The sequence below is a fragment of the Gopherus flavomarginatus genome, chromosome 1, assembly GCF_025201925.1.
Source record: "Gopherus flavomarginatus isolate rGopFla2 chromosome 1, rGopFla2.mat.asm, whole genome shotgun sequence".
Classification (NCBI taxonomy): domain Eukaryota; kingdom Metazoa; phylum Chordata; order Testudines; family Testudinidae; genus Gopherus; species Gopherus flavomarginatus.
Window position 1 is genome coordinate 349,610,029 of NC_066617.1, and position 17,816 is coordinate 349,627,844.

Here is a 17,816-nt window from a genome sequence, read left to right on the forward strand (position 1 = left end):
AGGGGCTCAGGGCTAAGGCAGAGGATCAGGGTGTGGGGGTGAGGGCTCTGACTGGGACTGAGGATAAGGTGTTTGGGGTGCTGGAGGGGCTCAGGGCTCTGGCACAGGGTGGAGGGTGTGGTGGGGGGGTGAAAGCTCTGACTGGGGGCGTGGGCTCTGGGATGGGGCAGGGCTGGGGATAAGTTTGGGGTGCAGGTAGGCTGCTCTGGGACAGGGGACAGAGAGGAGGACTCCCCCTAGCCCTTTCCCTGCTGCCAGCAGCAAGCTCTGGAGGAGCCCCCCCTTCCTGCCCCCACCAGCAGCACTGTCACTGTATGTACTCCTAGGGCCCCACTCAGGTCCAGGAATCTTCCTCGCCTCCCCCTTCGTGGATGCCAGCGGATGCTGCATGCGCCTCCTCCCCTGCTGTTGTCCCTGACTGTAGCCTCACTGGGGGTGAGGGATGGGGCTGCGTCCTTGCCCAGCATCGGGCAAGAGCAGCGACTGTGGATTTGGTGGGGGAGGGGGGGGCTGTGCTGCTGGAGGGTCCTGCCAGAAAAGGGAAGGGTTTGAGGGGGAAGGGCAGGCTCACAGCAGGGCCGCCCGGGGGGGGGCAGAGTGGGGCAATTTGCCCCAGGCCCCGGGCCCCGCAGAGGCTGCCAGGATAGTTTTTCGGGGCCCCTGGAGCGGGGTCCTTCACTCGCTCCTGAGGCCCCGGGAAACTCTCACGGGGCCTGAGTCCCCGGAGCTTCTTCCGCTCCCCACCGCCGAATTACTGCTGAAGGAGGACTGGTCTTCGGCGGTAATTCGGCAGCGGGGGGTCCTTCTGTTCCAGGACCCGCAGCCGAAGGGCCCCGAAGACCCATGATGGGGACCACTCGCCGCCAAATTACCACCGAAGACCAAGCTGCACTTTGGTGGTGGGTCCCACTTCGGTGGTAATTTGGCGGTGGGGGGCCCCCGCTGTGGGTCTTCAGTCACTTTGGTGGCAGGTCCCAGAGCGGAAGGCCCCCCCCGCCACCGAATTACCACCGAAGCGGGGGCCCCCCGCCGCCGAAGACCCCAGGCCCCCGGAATCCTCTGGGCAGCCCTGGCTTACAGTCAGTGTGCCCTGGCAGTGGAGAAGGGGGCACTAGGACACTGCGGCAGCAGTTACTGCAGGGAAGCAGCGTGGAGGAGACAAAGACAGAGACACTCTGCTCCAGGGCCTGGGAAAGGCAAGCAGGGGGCAGGGGCCAACAAGTCGGGGCCATGGGACACTCAGGAGGGGGGGCGCAGGTCGGGCTGCGGTGGGGGAGGGCGCCCTGGTCCCAAATTTTGGTGGTGCTGGGCCCCGGCTCTGAATATTGCTGGTGCCCGAGCACCACGTGGGTATGGAACTTGCAGCCTATGGTTGTAGTGGATTTCTCAATTCCTTGCATAAGAAGGCCATATTGGGTCAGACCAAAGGTCCATCTAGCTCAATATCCTGTCATTAGACACTGGTCAATGCCAGGTGCTTCAGAGGGAATGAACAGAACAGGTAATCATCAAGTGATTGATCCCCTGTCACCCGTTCCCTGCTTCTGGCAAACAGAGGCTAGGGACACCATCCCTGCCCATTCTGGCTAATAGCCATTGCCTGACCTATTCCCCATGAACTTATCTAGTTATTTTTGAACCCTTGGTTTCCCCATAAATCTGGAAACACAGAAGATGATACATAACGTTCCTATTACATAGGCACCCTCCATGGCAAACCAGCCACAAAGGGCTGCATCAATTAGTTTTGAGGTCAGTGGGAAGATTCTCATAGACAGTGGTCACTTCCAGGGAGCTTCAAAGTATTACAGTATGATTTAATAGATCCATACTCACAAAAATATAGGGTGAAAGAGTGATAACTGAAAATGAAGATGCACAGGTTCTATTGCTTCATTGAGATGGAGACCAATGAGGACTTGTTCTCTCCTCCCTTTAGGGTTTTTTGATATTAATAATGGATACACAGCAAAAATGTTTGAAGATTCATCATGTTTCTGTCTATGGTAATAACTAAACTTTGTGCTGTTTCCTAACAGGCCAGTTGACTCTCAAAACGCAACATGTTCAAGATTCTAAAATGGGATTCGTAATCAATGCCATATATTCTATGGCATATGGTCTTCACAACATGCAGATGTCACTATGCCCAGGCTATGCAGGTCTCTGTGATGCCATGAAGCCTATAGATGGTCAAAAACTCCTGGATTCCCTCATGAAGACTAACTTCACTGGGGTTTCTGGGGAGGTGATCTTGTTTGATGAGAATGGAGACTCACCAGGAAGGTACTGTAAATATTTATCAGAAAGTGCAATGTCAGATATGCTGCTTTGTTATTTACTCATGATTTTTATCATAACCATCCCCAACAAGATGCTCACTCACCAAGGGAAGGGCTCCAGGTTGACTGTGCTCTTTACTCAGTGAGGCAATGTGGTTGCCAAGAAGCCCTGCCTCACTGAAGGTACACTGAGTAAAACATGGCTCTCCACGTGCAAACTAATGCATCATATAGAGGAGGAAGGATTCTAAAGACCTTGTTACTTAAAAACATAGACCTGCTTTCTGTGATCTTTCAGCCCAGTGAGAGACACATTATTAAATCTAGCTCTAGTTATAAAGTTTGGGCAATATTTTCTTTTCAAGTATGAAGAAGAAGGCTTTTTAGCAGGGTCTACCTCTATTTCCTAGCTTCTGATTTGTCTTCTAGCTGGACTGGTCCCTAGTTCTTTCAGGACTCAAGCAACTGTAGTTAGCAATAGTGGGAGAACAAATCAGAACTCATCCCCACCTCTTCCTATCTTAAATATCTACATTAGAGTTGCCAACTTTCTAATTCCAGAAAACCAAACACCCTTACCCTGTCCATGCCCTACCCCTTTCCAAGGCCCCGCCCCTTCCTGAGGCCCAACCCCCACTCACTTCACCCTCCTTCCCCCACCCTCTCTCACATGCTCATTTTCACTGCAAGGCCCAAACAGGCATATTTATTGTTTTGACTGATGTATTATGCTAAGTTCAGGTTTCATTAAGGTTACAGGATGCTAGAGCTGGCAGCAAAATTGTCCAAAAGGGTAATTTAAAAAAAAATAAAATTTCACAGAGGTTTTCATGATTCTTTCCCTCCTCTCTTCCCATTTTTAGTAACCAGCTCCATGTTTTTTGTTCACTAAAGTTATTGTGATTTTATGTGTGGAATTAGGACCACACATTCTCACAGCTGCAATGGGTCCATTAAAGACCCACTCGTGAAGCCCAAATACAAATCCGTAAAGCACAACCACAGAAATGCACCTGTCCAGATACCTATATAAATAAATCTGTAGCAACTGACTCCCAACCTACATGCAGATACAGATGCATATTCCTGTGTACACATCTAGCGTGCGCTAACACATATACAGTATTTCCACATTATTTAACATCACAGTTGTTGTTCAGTGCCTAGAGACTAAACTAAGATCAGAGCTCCAGGGTGGTAGGTGCTGGGCATGCACATAAAAAGAGTGAGTCTGCAAGACAGAGTTTATATGTAGCTAGACAAAGATGTGGAGAAATGTATGATACATTGGCTTTTCTGCATTTACTAGTCAACAGCATTCATTTTTTAAGAAATAATACATATCATTTAGAGTTTCCTTCTCTTTTAAAAACTCATCATGAAATGAATACACACATATTTTATGTCATCAATTCTTTTGTGGGCAAGCCAGCAAAAGGAATAAAAGTCAAAGTTAGTCTGCAAATTTTATTCACGCAGGTATCCACACATGTGGCAAGACACACACCTCCCTACACAAAGTCTCTTACACACATACAATGCATGAATCACACACTTGCCTACACAGAGACACTTGTTCATACACTTTCCCAGAGGCTGCCTAAATCACCCAACTGGGAAGGGAGGAGAGTGGGCTGGAGGTGAAAAGATGGGGTTGGGGGTGGAGGAGATAGGGTGACCAGATGTCCCGATTTTATAGGGACAGTCCCGATTTTGGGGGCTTTTTCTTATATAGGCACCTATTACCCTTACGTAAATATGACAGTGTGGCTTGGCTTTGTGGCCTCATTTTTTGCCCACTGTCTGCAACAATTTTAATTATCAGTTTAAGCACTGAGTAGTCACTAATATTTTTATAAATGCTTGTGGTGACTACATTGCTCTCAGCTTCACTATTTTGAAATTAATTGATCATTTACTTTCATTGTCATGCACTAATGTCTTGTGCAATCTTGTTCTGTACAATTAAGATACTCAGTGAGGGAAAGGTTGTTAGCATAACCTTAAAAAAACTGCACTGCTCTCCAAGTATGTTGTTGCTACTGAGGATATGATTATACTACCTGCCGGATCAGCAGGTAGTAATTGATCTATCGGAGATCAATTTATCGCGTCTCGTCTAGACGCAATAAATCAGTCCGCAAATCGATGCCCATACTCTACCTCGGCAGGAGGAGTAAGCAGCATTGACAGGGGAGCTGCAGCAGTCAACTCGCTGCTGTGAGGACGGCCAGGTAAGTCGAACTAAGATACTTCGAATTCAGCTACACGAATAGCATAGCTGAAGTTGCGTTTTTTAGATCGATGCGCCCTCTTCCCCAGTGTAGACCAGCCCTGAGTAAACACTAAGGCCTGGTCTACATTATGCATTTAAACCGCATTTAGCAGTGTTAAACCGATTTAACCCTGCACCCGTCCACACAACGAGGCCCTTTATATCGATATAAAGGGGTCTTTAAATCAGTTTCTGTACTCCTCCCTGACGAGAGGACTAGCACTGAAATCAATATTGCCATGTCGGATTAGGGTTAGTGTGGCCACAAATTGATGGTATTGACCTTCGGGCGGTATCCCACAGTGCACCATTGTGACCGCTCTGGACAGCAATCTGAACTCGGATGCACTGGCCAGGTAGACAGGAAAAGCCCCGCAAACTTTTGAATTTCATTTCCTGTTTACCCAGCGTGGAGCTCTGATCAGCACGGGTGGTGATGCAGTCCCAAATCCAAAAAGCGCTCCAGCATGGACTGTGCGAGAGATACTGGATCTGATCGCTGTATGGGGAGACAAATCTGTTCTATCACAGCTCCGTTATGGAAGATGAAATGACAAAGCATTTGAAAAAGTCTCCAGGCTATGATAGACAGAGGCCACAGCAGGGACTCAACACAGTGCTGCTTGACAAGCGTAACGGAAAGCAAAAGAATCAAATGGATGCTCATGAAGGGAGGGAGGGGGGACTGAGGACTCCAGCTATCCCACAGTCTCCAAAAAGCATTTGCATTCTTGGCTGAGCTCCCAGTGCCTGTAGGGTCAAACACATTGTCTGGGGTGGTTCAGGGTATATCTCGTCAATTTATCACACCCCCGTGAAAGAAAAGGGAAAAAAATCGTTTCTTGACTTTTTTCAATGTCACTCTATGTCTACTGCATGCTGTTGGTAGATGCAGTGGTGGGGCACTGAACAGCAGCATCCTCTCCCCTCCCCTCCACGGTGGCAGACGATTCAGTACAAAATGACTGATAGCCATCCTCATCATCCTGTGAGTGCTCCTGGCTGGCCTCGGTGAGTTCGGCCAAGGGCGCCTGGGTAAAAATAGAAATGGCTCCCGGTCATTCCCGGCAGATGGTACAGAACGGCTGGTAACCATCTTCATCATAGCAACTGGGGGCTGAGCTCCATCAGCCCACCCCACCCTTCATGTCTAAAGAAAAGATTCTGTACTGCCTGGACTATCACAGCAGCGGGAAGCTGGGCTTCTCTCCCTCGACACCGTTTAATGTCCTGCCTGGACTATCATAGCAGCTTGAGGTTGCCTCCGCCTCATTTAATCTTACTAAAAAGTCAGTGTTTCTTATTCCTGCATTCTTTATTACTTCATCACACAAATGGGGGGATACTACCATGGTAGCCCAGGAGGGTTGGAGGAGGAGGGAAGCAACGGGTGGGGTTGTTGCAGGGGCACCCCCTAGAATGGCATGCAGCTCATCATTTCTGCAGGATCTGACACGGAGCGGCTGTGCTCTCTGGTTCTCTGGTACACTGGTTCTCTAGTACACTTGCCCCATATTCTAGGCACGACTGACTCTATTTTTAGATAAAACATAAAGGAGGGAATGACCCGGGGAGTCATTCCCATTTTTGTCTTTGCGCCCCCGGCCGACCTCGGCGAAGGCCAACCAGGAGCACCCATGACAGCAGCAGATGGTACAGAACGACTGATAACCGTCATCTCATCACCAATTTACAGTGGCATGGCAGACGGTACAATAGGGATGATAGCCATCTCTGCTACCTTGCAAAGGCAAATGAATGCTGCTGTGTAACACTGCAGTACCGCCTCTGTCAGCAGCATCCAGTACACATATGATGACAGTGACAAAAGGCAAAACGGGCTCCATGGTTGCCATGCTGTGGCGTCTGCCAGGGCAATCCAGGGAAAAAGGGCACAAAATGATTGTCTGCCGTTGCTTTAATGGAGGAAGGAATGAGTGACGACATTTACCCAGAATCATCCGCGACACTGTTTTTGCACCATCATGCATTGGGATCTCAATCCAGAATTCCAATGAGCGGGCGAGACTGCGGGAACTATGGGATAGCTACGGGATAGCTACCTACAGTGCAATGCTCCAGAAATCAATGCTAGCCTCGGTACGTGGACGCACACCGCTGAATTATTGTGCTTTGTGTGACCGCATGCACTCGACTTTATACAATCTGTTTTACAAAACAGGTTTATGTAAAATCGGAATAATCCTGTAGTGTAGACATAGCCTAAGATTACTAGGCTAGCAGGAGGGATGATTCAGTGATTAGTGTCCTATTCTGGGACTTAAAAGGCTTGGGTTCAAGGCTTGGCTATCCCACAGGCTTCCTGTGTGACCTTGGGAAAGCCACTTTGTGCCTCAGTTCATCTTTAAAAGGGGCTAACAGTACTTCCCTACTTCACAGGGATGTTGTGAGGACACACGCTGAAGACTGTCAATCACTCAGACAGCACAGTAATGGGAACCATAGAAGAACCCAAGATAGAGCTCTCAGAGATTAGAGAACAACATTTTTCCTTTTTTATTGTTTCAGTTAGTGCATTTGACAGCACTTTGTGTATAGTCTGTTTCACCATTTCCCCTACTAGGCAGTTGTCAGTCAGTTTTTCCTGTATTCTATAAGGATCTTTCACACAGCAACAGGGGAGAGAAAAACTTTGTTTAAAAAATGATAGGATAATAGGCTTATAAAAATGCAACAATATGCAGGGGAGACTCAGTGGTCCACGTAGCACATGAAATACATCTAACTTTTTTTTAATTGATTAGATTTTGATTTGATAGTGCTCTTTTAAATTGAAAAGATTTAGTGGAGCAAAAGATTGTATCTTTTGTATCATATTGTATTATATGTATTGTATATTTTGTATCACTAAATCGAAAAGATTTAGTGATTACAAAACTACTCAAGATAGTTAAGTCCCAGGCAGACTGTGAAGAGCTACAAAAGGATCTCACAAAACTGGGTGACTGGGCAACAAAATGGCAGATGAAATGTAATGTTGATAAATGCAAGGTAATGCATGTTGGAAAACATAATCCTAACTATACATATACAATGATGGGGTCTAAATTAGCTGTTACAACTCAAGAAAGAGATCTTGGCTTCACTCTGGATAGTTCTCTGAAATCATCCACTCAATGTGCAGCAGCAGTCAAAAAAGCAAACAGAATGTTGGGACTCATCAAGAAAGGGATGGATAATAAGACAGAAAATATCATATTACCGCTATATAAATCCATAGTACACCCACACCTTGAATACTGCGTGCAGATCTGGTCGCCCCATCTCAAAAAAGATATATTGGAATTGGAAAAGTTTCAGAAAAGGGCAACAAAAATTATTAGAGGTATAGAACGGTTTCCGTATGAGGAGAGATTAATAAGACTGGGACTTTTCAGCTTGGAAAAGAGGTGACTAAGGAGAGATATGATAGAGATCTAGAAAATCATGAGTGGTATAGAGAGAGTAAATAAGGAAGTGTTATTTACTCCTTCTCATAATACAAGAACAAGGGGCCACAAATGAAATTTATAGGTAGCAGGTTTAAAACAAACACAAGAATGTATTTTTTCACACTATCAACCTCTGGAACTCTTTGCCAGAAGGTGTTGTGAAGGCCAATACTATAACGGGGTTCAAAAGGGAGCTAGATAGATTCATGGAAGATAGGTCCATCAATGGCTGTTAGCCAGGATGGGCAGGAATGGTGTCCCTAGCCTCTGTTTGCCGGAAGCTGGGATTGGGTGACAGGGCATGGATCATTTGATGATAACCTATCTGTTCATTCCCTTTGGGCACCTGTCATTGGCCACTGTCAGAGGACAGGATACTGGGCCTGATGGACCTTTGGTCTGGCCCAGCATGGCCGTTCTTATGTTCTTAGTGACTGTATCATAAACTCAACTGTTTGTTCATTTTGTGTTTCAAAAGGTATGAGATTATGAATTTTAAGCAAATGGGGAAGGATTACTTTGACTATATCAATGTTGGAAGTTGGGACAATGGTGAATTGAAGATGGATGATGATGAAATATGGTCAAAGAAAAATACTGTAATCAGATCGGTCTGCAGCGAACCATGTGAAAAAGGCCAGATAAAGGTGAATAGGGTGCTTTGTACTGATTTGTTATTTGCATAGTCTTCAAATGTTACCCGGAATGTTTGTCAAAATCTTCAACCCTGAGAACCTAAAGTTATGACCTTAAAAATAGTTTTGTCACCTAAATAAAACGTGCAAGAAGTTGTTTATGTGATTACTGCTTCTTGCTGCTCTTTTCCTAATTGTCTCATTATTTTCTTATACACCCTCATTGTCTGTATCCATCTGTTGCCTTCTGTTTTATACTTAGATGGTAAGTTCTTTGGGCAGGGATCATCCTTTTGTTCTGTGGTTTTGTACAGTGCCTAGCACAGTGGGGTCTCAATCCAGCCCAGAGCAAATAAACTCATAATAATTATCATCATTTAGGTGCTAAAATCTAGATTTAGGAACATCACTTTTAGTCACCCAATTTTGAAATGTTTAGCCTTAGCTCTTAAGAGCCCTTAATTTCTTCTTATTAACAATAATACACTAAACACAGGAAAAATCTTTCATTTATAATTAATAATATGTTTAAAGGAAAATCTCATGAAAAGGTAAGTAAGCTAGCTGGATTTGCTAAAATCACAATCTGTTTTGCTTAGGGACTGTCATGTTCCTATTTTCATTAGCGGTCTGCAGTCTGCAAGTTGTGTTAATCTATAATTAAGGGGGCAAAGTGATGTGAATCAGGAGTAACTCACTGAAGCAAAAAGAGAATCAGGCCATGGTCTGCAATAACAAGAAGTGTTTGTGGGGGTTGAACTTAGTTATCTGGCTTCAAAACAATCAATACGTGTGATGAACAGCATCACTGTACTAGAGATAGGCCCAGGTCACAAGTTTTAGACCTGGATCTAAACCTTCTGAAATTTCAGGATTGTTTGGATCCAGGATTTGGTTAGTACCTGACTCTACTCTTCACCATAGATCCTAATTCAGCAAAGCACTTAGAATGTGCTTAAAGTTAAATGTTCTACACCAGGACCCATATCTGTAATCTTCTTTCTTTTTACATTTGATTGTTGAATATAAATCCCAAATTTTTGTTCATGGACAAAAGCGCATGTGCTAAAATAGAGGATGAGGCCTGGCTCCATTGAATGAAGTCAATAGAAGTTTTACCGTTGACTTCAGTGGAGTCAGGATTTGACCCAAGGAATCTAGACGCACACAAAGCAAGTGTCCCATTATTTAGCAGCATCCAGCATGTCCCTTCCTGCGTGGACTCATGCAAACCAAAAACAGTACAACCCAGAACACCTGAAATATTCTGAAGACATCAAAACTCTTTGAAGAATCACAAGAATGACCTGCAGGAGAGTGGCCTGGGGAAAATAACTGCAGTTGAACAAAGGATGAGATTTAGTTAAATAGGGCTGGATAAATTGGGGGAGGAGTTACAATGGCATCAACTGTAACTGATGCAGTCGGATGTTAAAGAAATGGACAATGAAGCAGCTGAAAAGTCCATTTAACAAACACATCCAACAGAGGGCTTGATCCTGAGGTTTGCTAAGAGATTTTTACCCAGTCCTATGGGAGTTGTTCCCAACCCTTCACAATCAGAGGAAAGTTTTTGGAAATCTCCCAGTCTGTTTTCTCATTTACTTATTTCATCAGATGATTTTGTCCTTTAAGAATCTAATGTAAACAACCACCTCTTTTTGTAAACTCACTCAAAGCCATTGAAGGAGATTTCTTTCCCAGGTTTCTGAGCTATACAACAGCCTTTCAGGACTTTGGTTGACTATGCTCCTTTGCATTTGGTTAAAATCCCAGTCCATGACATTTGCTTGTGAAACCAAATTCTGAACTGATCCCTACTGAAGAGTTAAAATCCATGTGCATTTTATATAACAACCTGGTATATGGATTGTGCCAGCTCTTTTTCAGACCCAAAGTCCAGAGTTTGGTCTGGAGACCAGAGGCCTAGCAAATAGTGATTAGTTAAGAGAAAGCTGGGATAAACAGATAATCTTGTTTTGCTAAAAGAGGCCTGGTCAGCAAATTGCCAGGTGATGGAGCTAAGAACTAAATAATTCTGTCTTATTCAGAGTTGCAAATTGAACAAAGGATCCCTGTTCCTATTGTGTCAGTCTCTTCTTTAGGGACCGTTCTTCCCACAGATCCAACCCTGAGTCTATGAAAAGTTGGCACATGTCAATGTAAGATATGGCATCCTTCCACCTCTCTTCCCAGGGACCAATGCCTGCCTTAAGACATAAGGGGGACAATCATTATTGTCATATACTTTCACTATTTCTTTGCTTTAACCCCTAGGAATGTACCTGTTGGACAATCAAAGGAGTTGCTCCATTCCTACGGACCCCAAATCAGAATTCAACATACATATTTTATACTAATAACATTTCATCAAAATATTAATTAAATGTTAACTTGCTAACTTGAGACCATGAGCGGAGACATTATGTAACCTTTTAACCATTGGCAAATGTGCTATCTTGTCTTGCTGCAAAACCGATCCCGGGGTGTGGAACTGCCTACCCCATCACTTTTCTTTGCCCATGGAAAATCTATATATTCTCTTGTAATCGATTGATTGACACTGTCTCTGAGCCTAATAAGCAAGGTGACCCTCCGCCAGCGCTGTGTATAATAAACTTCTATGCTTGACCTCTACACGGTGTGGATTTATGTCCTTCACCTACGAAGGCGAGACAAGTCAACCCAATGCTGTACTTGGTAGTATTTGTTTAAAAACAAATAGAATATGGTGAGCACGGACACTGAGAATACTTTATCTCAAAGAGGAAGGGACCTTCCCATCACCCTTGGCAGATCGCCAGGGATCACAGATGTGTTCAACGCCCAAGAGAAGTTACATGGGGGATTTTGAGAAACTCACATTTGAATTGCCAGGGTTCAGTAGGATGTAACATGTTGAATGGAAAGAGATGAAAATCAGTCCTGAATGTTAAAATGGATACACATTACACTCTCCTTATTAAAAGTTAATTTAAAATGTGGCTGATCTGACTCAGTTTGGAAAAGGGACATAAAACCTGAATTTTCTCAGACTGATCACAAACTGAACTCTACCCCAGCCCAATCCTTAGGGAAGCAAATCTGGTTTTCCATTTTTTCATGCTGCATTTGGACTAGAACTGGGTAAATTCCCGTATCTACAGTGAACAATATTATTCCCCTTTTTCTGTGTGAAAATGATCACTGAAGCGATTTAGACCTTTACAACGTTGCTTGCTTGACAAACGATTTATCTGTACATATTTCAGCCTATAAGATGGTTGCAAACTATCCTAAGTGATTGTTTCTTCCAATGCCCATGAGTCACAGTTCATGCTGTGTGAATGATCAACCAGTTCTAATCAGAAGGATTTATAATGGTAAGAATAATATTAGCAAAAGGGGCTTCCTCAAAAAAACGGGCTCATCTCTATTAGAAACAGTGAGTAAAAAAGGGACTTTGAAAATCAAGTAAGGAACCTCAGCAGCATTAAAGAAAATTGATTTTAATAACAAGTCTAATTGTTCTGTTAAATATTCATCTCAGGTGATCCGTAAAGGAGAAGTCAGCTGCTGCTGGACCTGTACACCTTGTAAGGAGAACGAGTTTGTCTCTGATGAATACACATGCAAGGCGTGCCAGCTGGGCTCCTGGCCCAACGATGACCTTACAGGTAATTGAGTTATTGTTGTGTTTAAAACCCAGCAAAAGCCAATGGAAATATTCATACACTTTATACCTGAGTATATATGCACTATGAAACTAAATATTAGGGGTGTTTAGATGTTGTTTAGGCTAGAGTTTGGGTCCAAGTTTGAACTGAGGCTGGCATCTGTATTCATGGTTCAAGCTGTTCTCCATGAATCTTTGTCACAAACCAGGGGAAAATTCGTCGGAAGAGCTATTCCCAGAGTTCTGAGCCACAGGATCTGGAAAACGGGCTTATTCTGGCTTTAGATCCAAACTGAGCCAAAATCATTGGGGGCAGGTTCGGATATGAACCTTCCAAAAATGGGCAGGAGCTAAGTTGTTGCAGAAGTTGAGTGGGGCCCAATTTTAGGTGCCTCTGTTTTTCTCCAAAACGGCACAAAATAATTCTGTGAAATGTCAGAGTTTTCCATCCAAATTCTAGCCAGTTGAGAGACCCTCTGGACAACTTCCTGTGCAGCATACTCCTCCCCAAAACACAACTGATCCAAGAAGCATCAACATTTTTAATAGCCTTGGGTGCACCAGACAGTCTGAGCTAAAACACACAGATGATGTCCTCCCAGCTCTGGATAATGTGCCTCTGTGTTTCAGTGCAAGGAAGTCTGCTGATTATCTGTTAGCAGATTTTTGAGACCGTCAGTGTGTGGTCTCAAAACTGGTACTGCCTGGGTTTTCTCCTAGCTGCCTAATCATAGCATTGGCGTTCAAATATTTTTATTACATTAACATCTACAAATGCCAGCACGGATTAGGTTCTTATTAGCTGGTCTGTGTACAAACAGATAGCAAAAGGCAGTCCGTATCCCAAAGAGCTTGGAATCTTGGTTCATAACAAGATGGATGAAACACATGAGTGGTGTGTGGAAAAGGGAGAATGAGATCATAATAGAGAGAGAGAAAGTGTGTGTGTGTGTGTGTATGCGTGCGTGCCAGAATTTGGATTTAGGATATAGAGATGATATTGATGTTGTTAGACTAAATATTTCTTTTGCTGTGTAGGAAAGCTATAGTACTGTAATGTGTGCACCACTGAGGTATCTATTTACCATATACACAATTTTAAAGTAGCTTTTTTTACCATTTTCATGCTTACTGCTTCATATCAATACACGCACTGCTACATTTTTATCGATCATTCTTCTGCTTGATTGATTCCAGTTAATGTCCTCACTGTTGCTGAAACTGACACATGTACATATAAAACTACCTGTGGGTTTCTGTGACAAACAGTGTGATCTGACCCCTGCTCTTTAGCACTGTATTAAAAACCAGCTTCTAAAAAATGCTTTTCTGGGGGATTTTTAGGGTGGATGGAGCACTAATGTTTTATAATCATATCTAAGGTCACCAGCTTTTATAGCTTGTAAAGAAAATGCATTTCACTCTAGCCTTGTTTTTAACATAAGTTTGAGGGGGGAGGGGAGAGGGAGAGAGAATATTTTGTATTCTAGCAGGAAATTTCCTTCAGTTTTACAAAGCACACACTAGTCTCCTTGAAATGCCCTTTTATGTTTGCTACTGCAGCAATCTGTGCCTCCTCACTGCAGGATAAAGCCATGTCATAGGTAATAATGACAGCTTCACAAAGCTTCGTTCATAAAAAGCTGATTGGAAAAAGTCTTTCTTCCACTATTTCCTTCAGATGAAAGTCTTGATGCTGTGCCTTCCTGGAAATATATCAATGCCACACCTGAAAAGGATGGCATCTCACTGTTTGCCACATATTGGCAAACAGCTATTGGCACACCTGTCGCATCTCAGTGTTTGCCAGATATTGGAGCTCTGATAAAATCTCTCCTGGCTCATTCGACAAAATGTTGCTCCATCTTTCCTCTGCTCAATGGCCAGGATCGGTTTTATGCCACAGACTTGATTAAATGTAATGAGGAGGAGCTGGGACGTTGCCAGTGGGGAGAAATTGAGCTTGATGTGTTGCTTTACGCATATGTTTATAGGACATCAGAACACAAATGTGTCCTGGTGAAAAACAATTGTTAGAAGCAGAAAATGAGGATTAAGTCTTGAAGGAAAAGTTTAAAGTCCAAATGTATTCGGGAGGAGAGATAATTTCTGTTGATAAAGGCTGTCAGTGGAAAATAGCTCTGACACCATCTAAGAGTAAACACTAGAGGCCAGGAAAACAGTAATATGTGGCCAAAATTTTAACTATAAGATCCTTCAAAACTTTTCAGCCATACATGCAACATTCCCTGGGTAAAATACTTCTCATCCGCTTAGATAGTTCGTTCTTTCCCTTCCCAAAACCCATCAGTTCCATAATCTTCCCACTCCCAAATCCATCTATCTTTCCATCTCCTCCCCAGCCTGATATCTCACAAACTCCTGTACCCCTTCCTCCCGAGTACCTCCTCTTGGGGGCTTCTTTGCACGGCAGCTGCTCTTCATAAAGTGGTGGTTTTTCCTGTAGTAATAATAGTGGCAAGGAGGATGCCCTGAAGTCTCTGATAGTAGGGTGGTTGATTGGATGATAATGAGACTGCACTGGTAGTGGTCTGGGTTGGAGGACGGGCAGCCCTGGCTTCTTGATTGGCATGTGTCCTCTGATTGCTGGAAGTCTCCATGCAGTTGGTGTGTAGGGATAGGGAAACAGGTGCCCCTTGGCTGGTGTGTGGGGAAAGAAAGCTCCGGGCTCCATTCCTTTGGGGATCAGGGAGGAAGGCACTGGTGGAGGAGAAAGAAGTCTGGGTGCTGTGACTACAGGACTCTCACTCTACATCGGAAACTTTGCCCCCTGCTCTCGCCTAGCCCTAGTTCAGCTGGAGGAGGTTGAGAAGAGTGTGTGGAGCATCTCCTGTGCTCATTTAGAGGCACTAGTGGGTGACTCAAGAAGGGACTGACTTTCAGAAAGCTTTGATCACTCACTGTCTGAAATTCAGGCCCTTTTAAAATGTCTCAAACTAATCATCTAACAATGGAAGCACCCAAAATCACTAGTCATGTTTGGAAAATGTAGGCCTTACTGAAGAAAAGGAAGTGCTAGCAAGCAGTTCCAAAGAAAAGACAGAGATGGATACTTTTCAAATTTGCAGTAGGACTCTTTATTAAATGTTATATTAATAGCATCCATGATTATTCAGGGTGGCTTTCTTCCCCCATATAAAGATTTAAGAGACTATTACAGCCTTTAAGCTAACACAGCCGTGTCTTTCAGCTCAAGGCATAGTAGCTCATGGGTTTAGATCCAGAGGTCCCTCATTTAATGACCCACCCAAGGGTATTGTCTGGATTAACTCTACAGTGGAGGGAGGAGAGAATCCAAACATTTTCAGACAGAAACAAGGGGATTCGCTAAACAGGCTGGATCCAAATTCCAGTAAAATGAATGGTAGTCCTTCCAGGGACTGCAGTGGAATTCGGATCAGAAACAATATCCCATTGGTTCTCTAGGTGATCACATTGTTTTTGAGGACACTGCCTTCTGTGTCCAAAAAGAAAGAGTGGGCTCAGGAAGAGTGTTTCATATTAGAGTTGTTTGAAATTCCAGTGCTGCCTTGATGTATCTTGGGGATATCCTCTTTCTTTGTTTCCTTTTCCTTAATGGCTGATTTCAAAACATTTTTTGTGGGGAAGGGAATAAGTCACACTTTGTGTAACTTCTGAGACTGTGCAAGAGTGATAGCAACAAAGTTTTAGTGGCAACTACTTTGGGGACAGGAACGGAAGGTAAATACTTTTAGTATCGGTGACATTTGGTTCTTCTTCCTAATGTACTCTGCATGTGCTGGCGATTTGATTTTTTTAGCTGGATTCAGATGAGATTAGGAGGAAAAGTATTTCATAGTTCATTGAAATGTTTTCGTTTTCTTTTTTCTTTCCTTCTTTGGATGGCTGTTGGCACACAATGACTGAATATCAGAAATAGGTTTCTTTTTTCATCAGTTACAAGAAATGTTTTCATTTGATGTGGCAAAATAAAGCAAGGACATTATTACAACTATGGCCAAGTCTTGTGGTCTGATGGTCGTATTGGTCAGATGTAGCCAGATTATGACCCTGTTCTGAGCTCCTAGCTGTCAGGGATTAGGTTTGCATATGGAGACTGCATTCTAATCCTGGAGAGGCAGGGACTGGGAAAATCTGCTTCACCCTTAGGCAGCCCATTTGACTGCCATTTGGAGTAACAGGGAAAGGCTGCAAAGAGTGTTGCGTTCTCTCTTCTTTGTCTGGGGGCAGGCGAGTAGGAGCCCTGGATACTTCATGAAAACTGGGCTTGGATTTAATAGTGTGGCTAAACAGTGAGAAAATGGGAAGAGCGCAAACCCAGAAGACAAGATAACTGGCATTTGCAGTGCACTTTCCATAGAAAGAGCTTGACAATTCTATGCTGTATTCCATACAAAGCATTCTGTCAGCGAGAGCCCAGGATCAAAACTGGTCTAGTTTTGTAAGTACTGAACAAAAATGACCCCTTCCTTTGTACTGTGTACAGTTGCTCACTCTCTCACTCTCTCTCACTGAGAAGATCAACAGAAAGTGACCAATTCCCAGGAAGCAATCATTGCTCAGTCTTCGTTTCTGGCACAGTTTGTATGACAGCTTATGAAAAGCACAGACCAGGGTTGAGTGGCATTGGCAAATCTCTGCGGATGCTTAGAGATGCTTATTGCCTGTTTCTGCTAGGTGCCGAGCACCCTCAATTCCTACAGAAGTAACTGGGAGATATATGCAAAGCACCTGGTAGGATCAGACTCTAGGTACTTAAGCAATAGAAGCTGCTAAAATCATGCATGCACACACATACACAAGAATATTTTACAACTTTAGCTCACAGTTACCCTTCTTATGTCATCATAAGTAAAAATAAAGATACTGCAGTCAGGAATTAGCTGACAGTTCTGATGATAATGCATGAGGCAGAACAGGATTTGGCTCATGTCTCATATTGACTTTGCCGCTATAATGACATTCAAATCTTGCTTTTGTCAGTAATTTGAACAGCTGTAACTCAGACACACAGGGATCAGATACAGGGAGAGTACAATTTTACACTATTGCTTTTATGACTCCAAACACTCCTCGGTACAGAACATTTATTGCTTCCATCATAACTTATTGTTTTCTTCTTTCTTTGCAAAATTAGATTTGATCATTTGCATAAATTATTCTTTTGCCAGGCTTTGGGGGAAGAAGGAGTGAGTGGAGGGATGAATCAAGGCGTAAGGCAGTTATATTGTCATCTGGGATCATTGAATGGAGAAGGGTTTTTTTTTCTCCCCTTTCTGGTTGAGGCGAGCTGCTGTGTCTTAGTTGTTTAAGGTGCTTTATATTTAGTAAGGAGAGATTGTAGTTGGCCTTGGACTCAGAAGATCTGGGTTTAATTCCTGGCTTTGCCAAGTGATTTTCACTGGGATCGATCCAAAAGTCATTAAAGTCAATGACTGTCTTTCCACTGACTTCAGTGAGCTTTGGGTCAGGCTCTTAAATCTCTGTGCCTGAGTTCTCCATCTGTAAAATTAG

General features: G+C 43.7%; 1 protein-coding gene across 1 annotated transcript in view; it reads left to right on the forward strand.

The window, feature by feature from the left end:
• The window catches only part of LOC127045118 (metabotropic glutamate receptor 5), a 274,080-nt gene that overhangs the window by 210,411 nt on the left and 45,853 nt on the right, over positions 1–17,816 (forward strand). Inside the window, exons 4-6 of the mRNA XM_050940737.1 lie at positions 2,040–2,286; positions 8,488–8,656; positions 12,174–12,300. Of these exons, the coding sequence (XP_050796694.1) occupies positions 2,040–2,286; positions 8,488–8,656; positions 12,174–12,300 (543 nt within the window). The remainder of the gene's footprint in view (positions 1–2,039; positions 2,287–8,487; positions 8,657–12,173; positions 12,301–17,816) is intronic.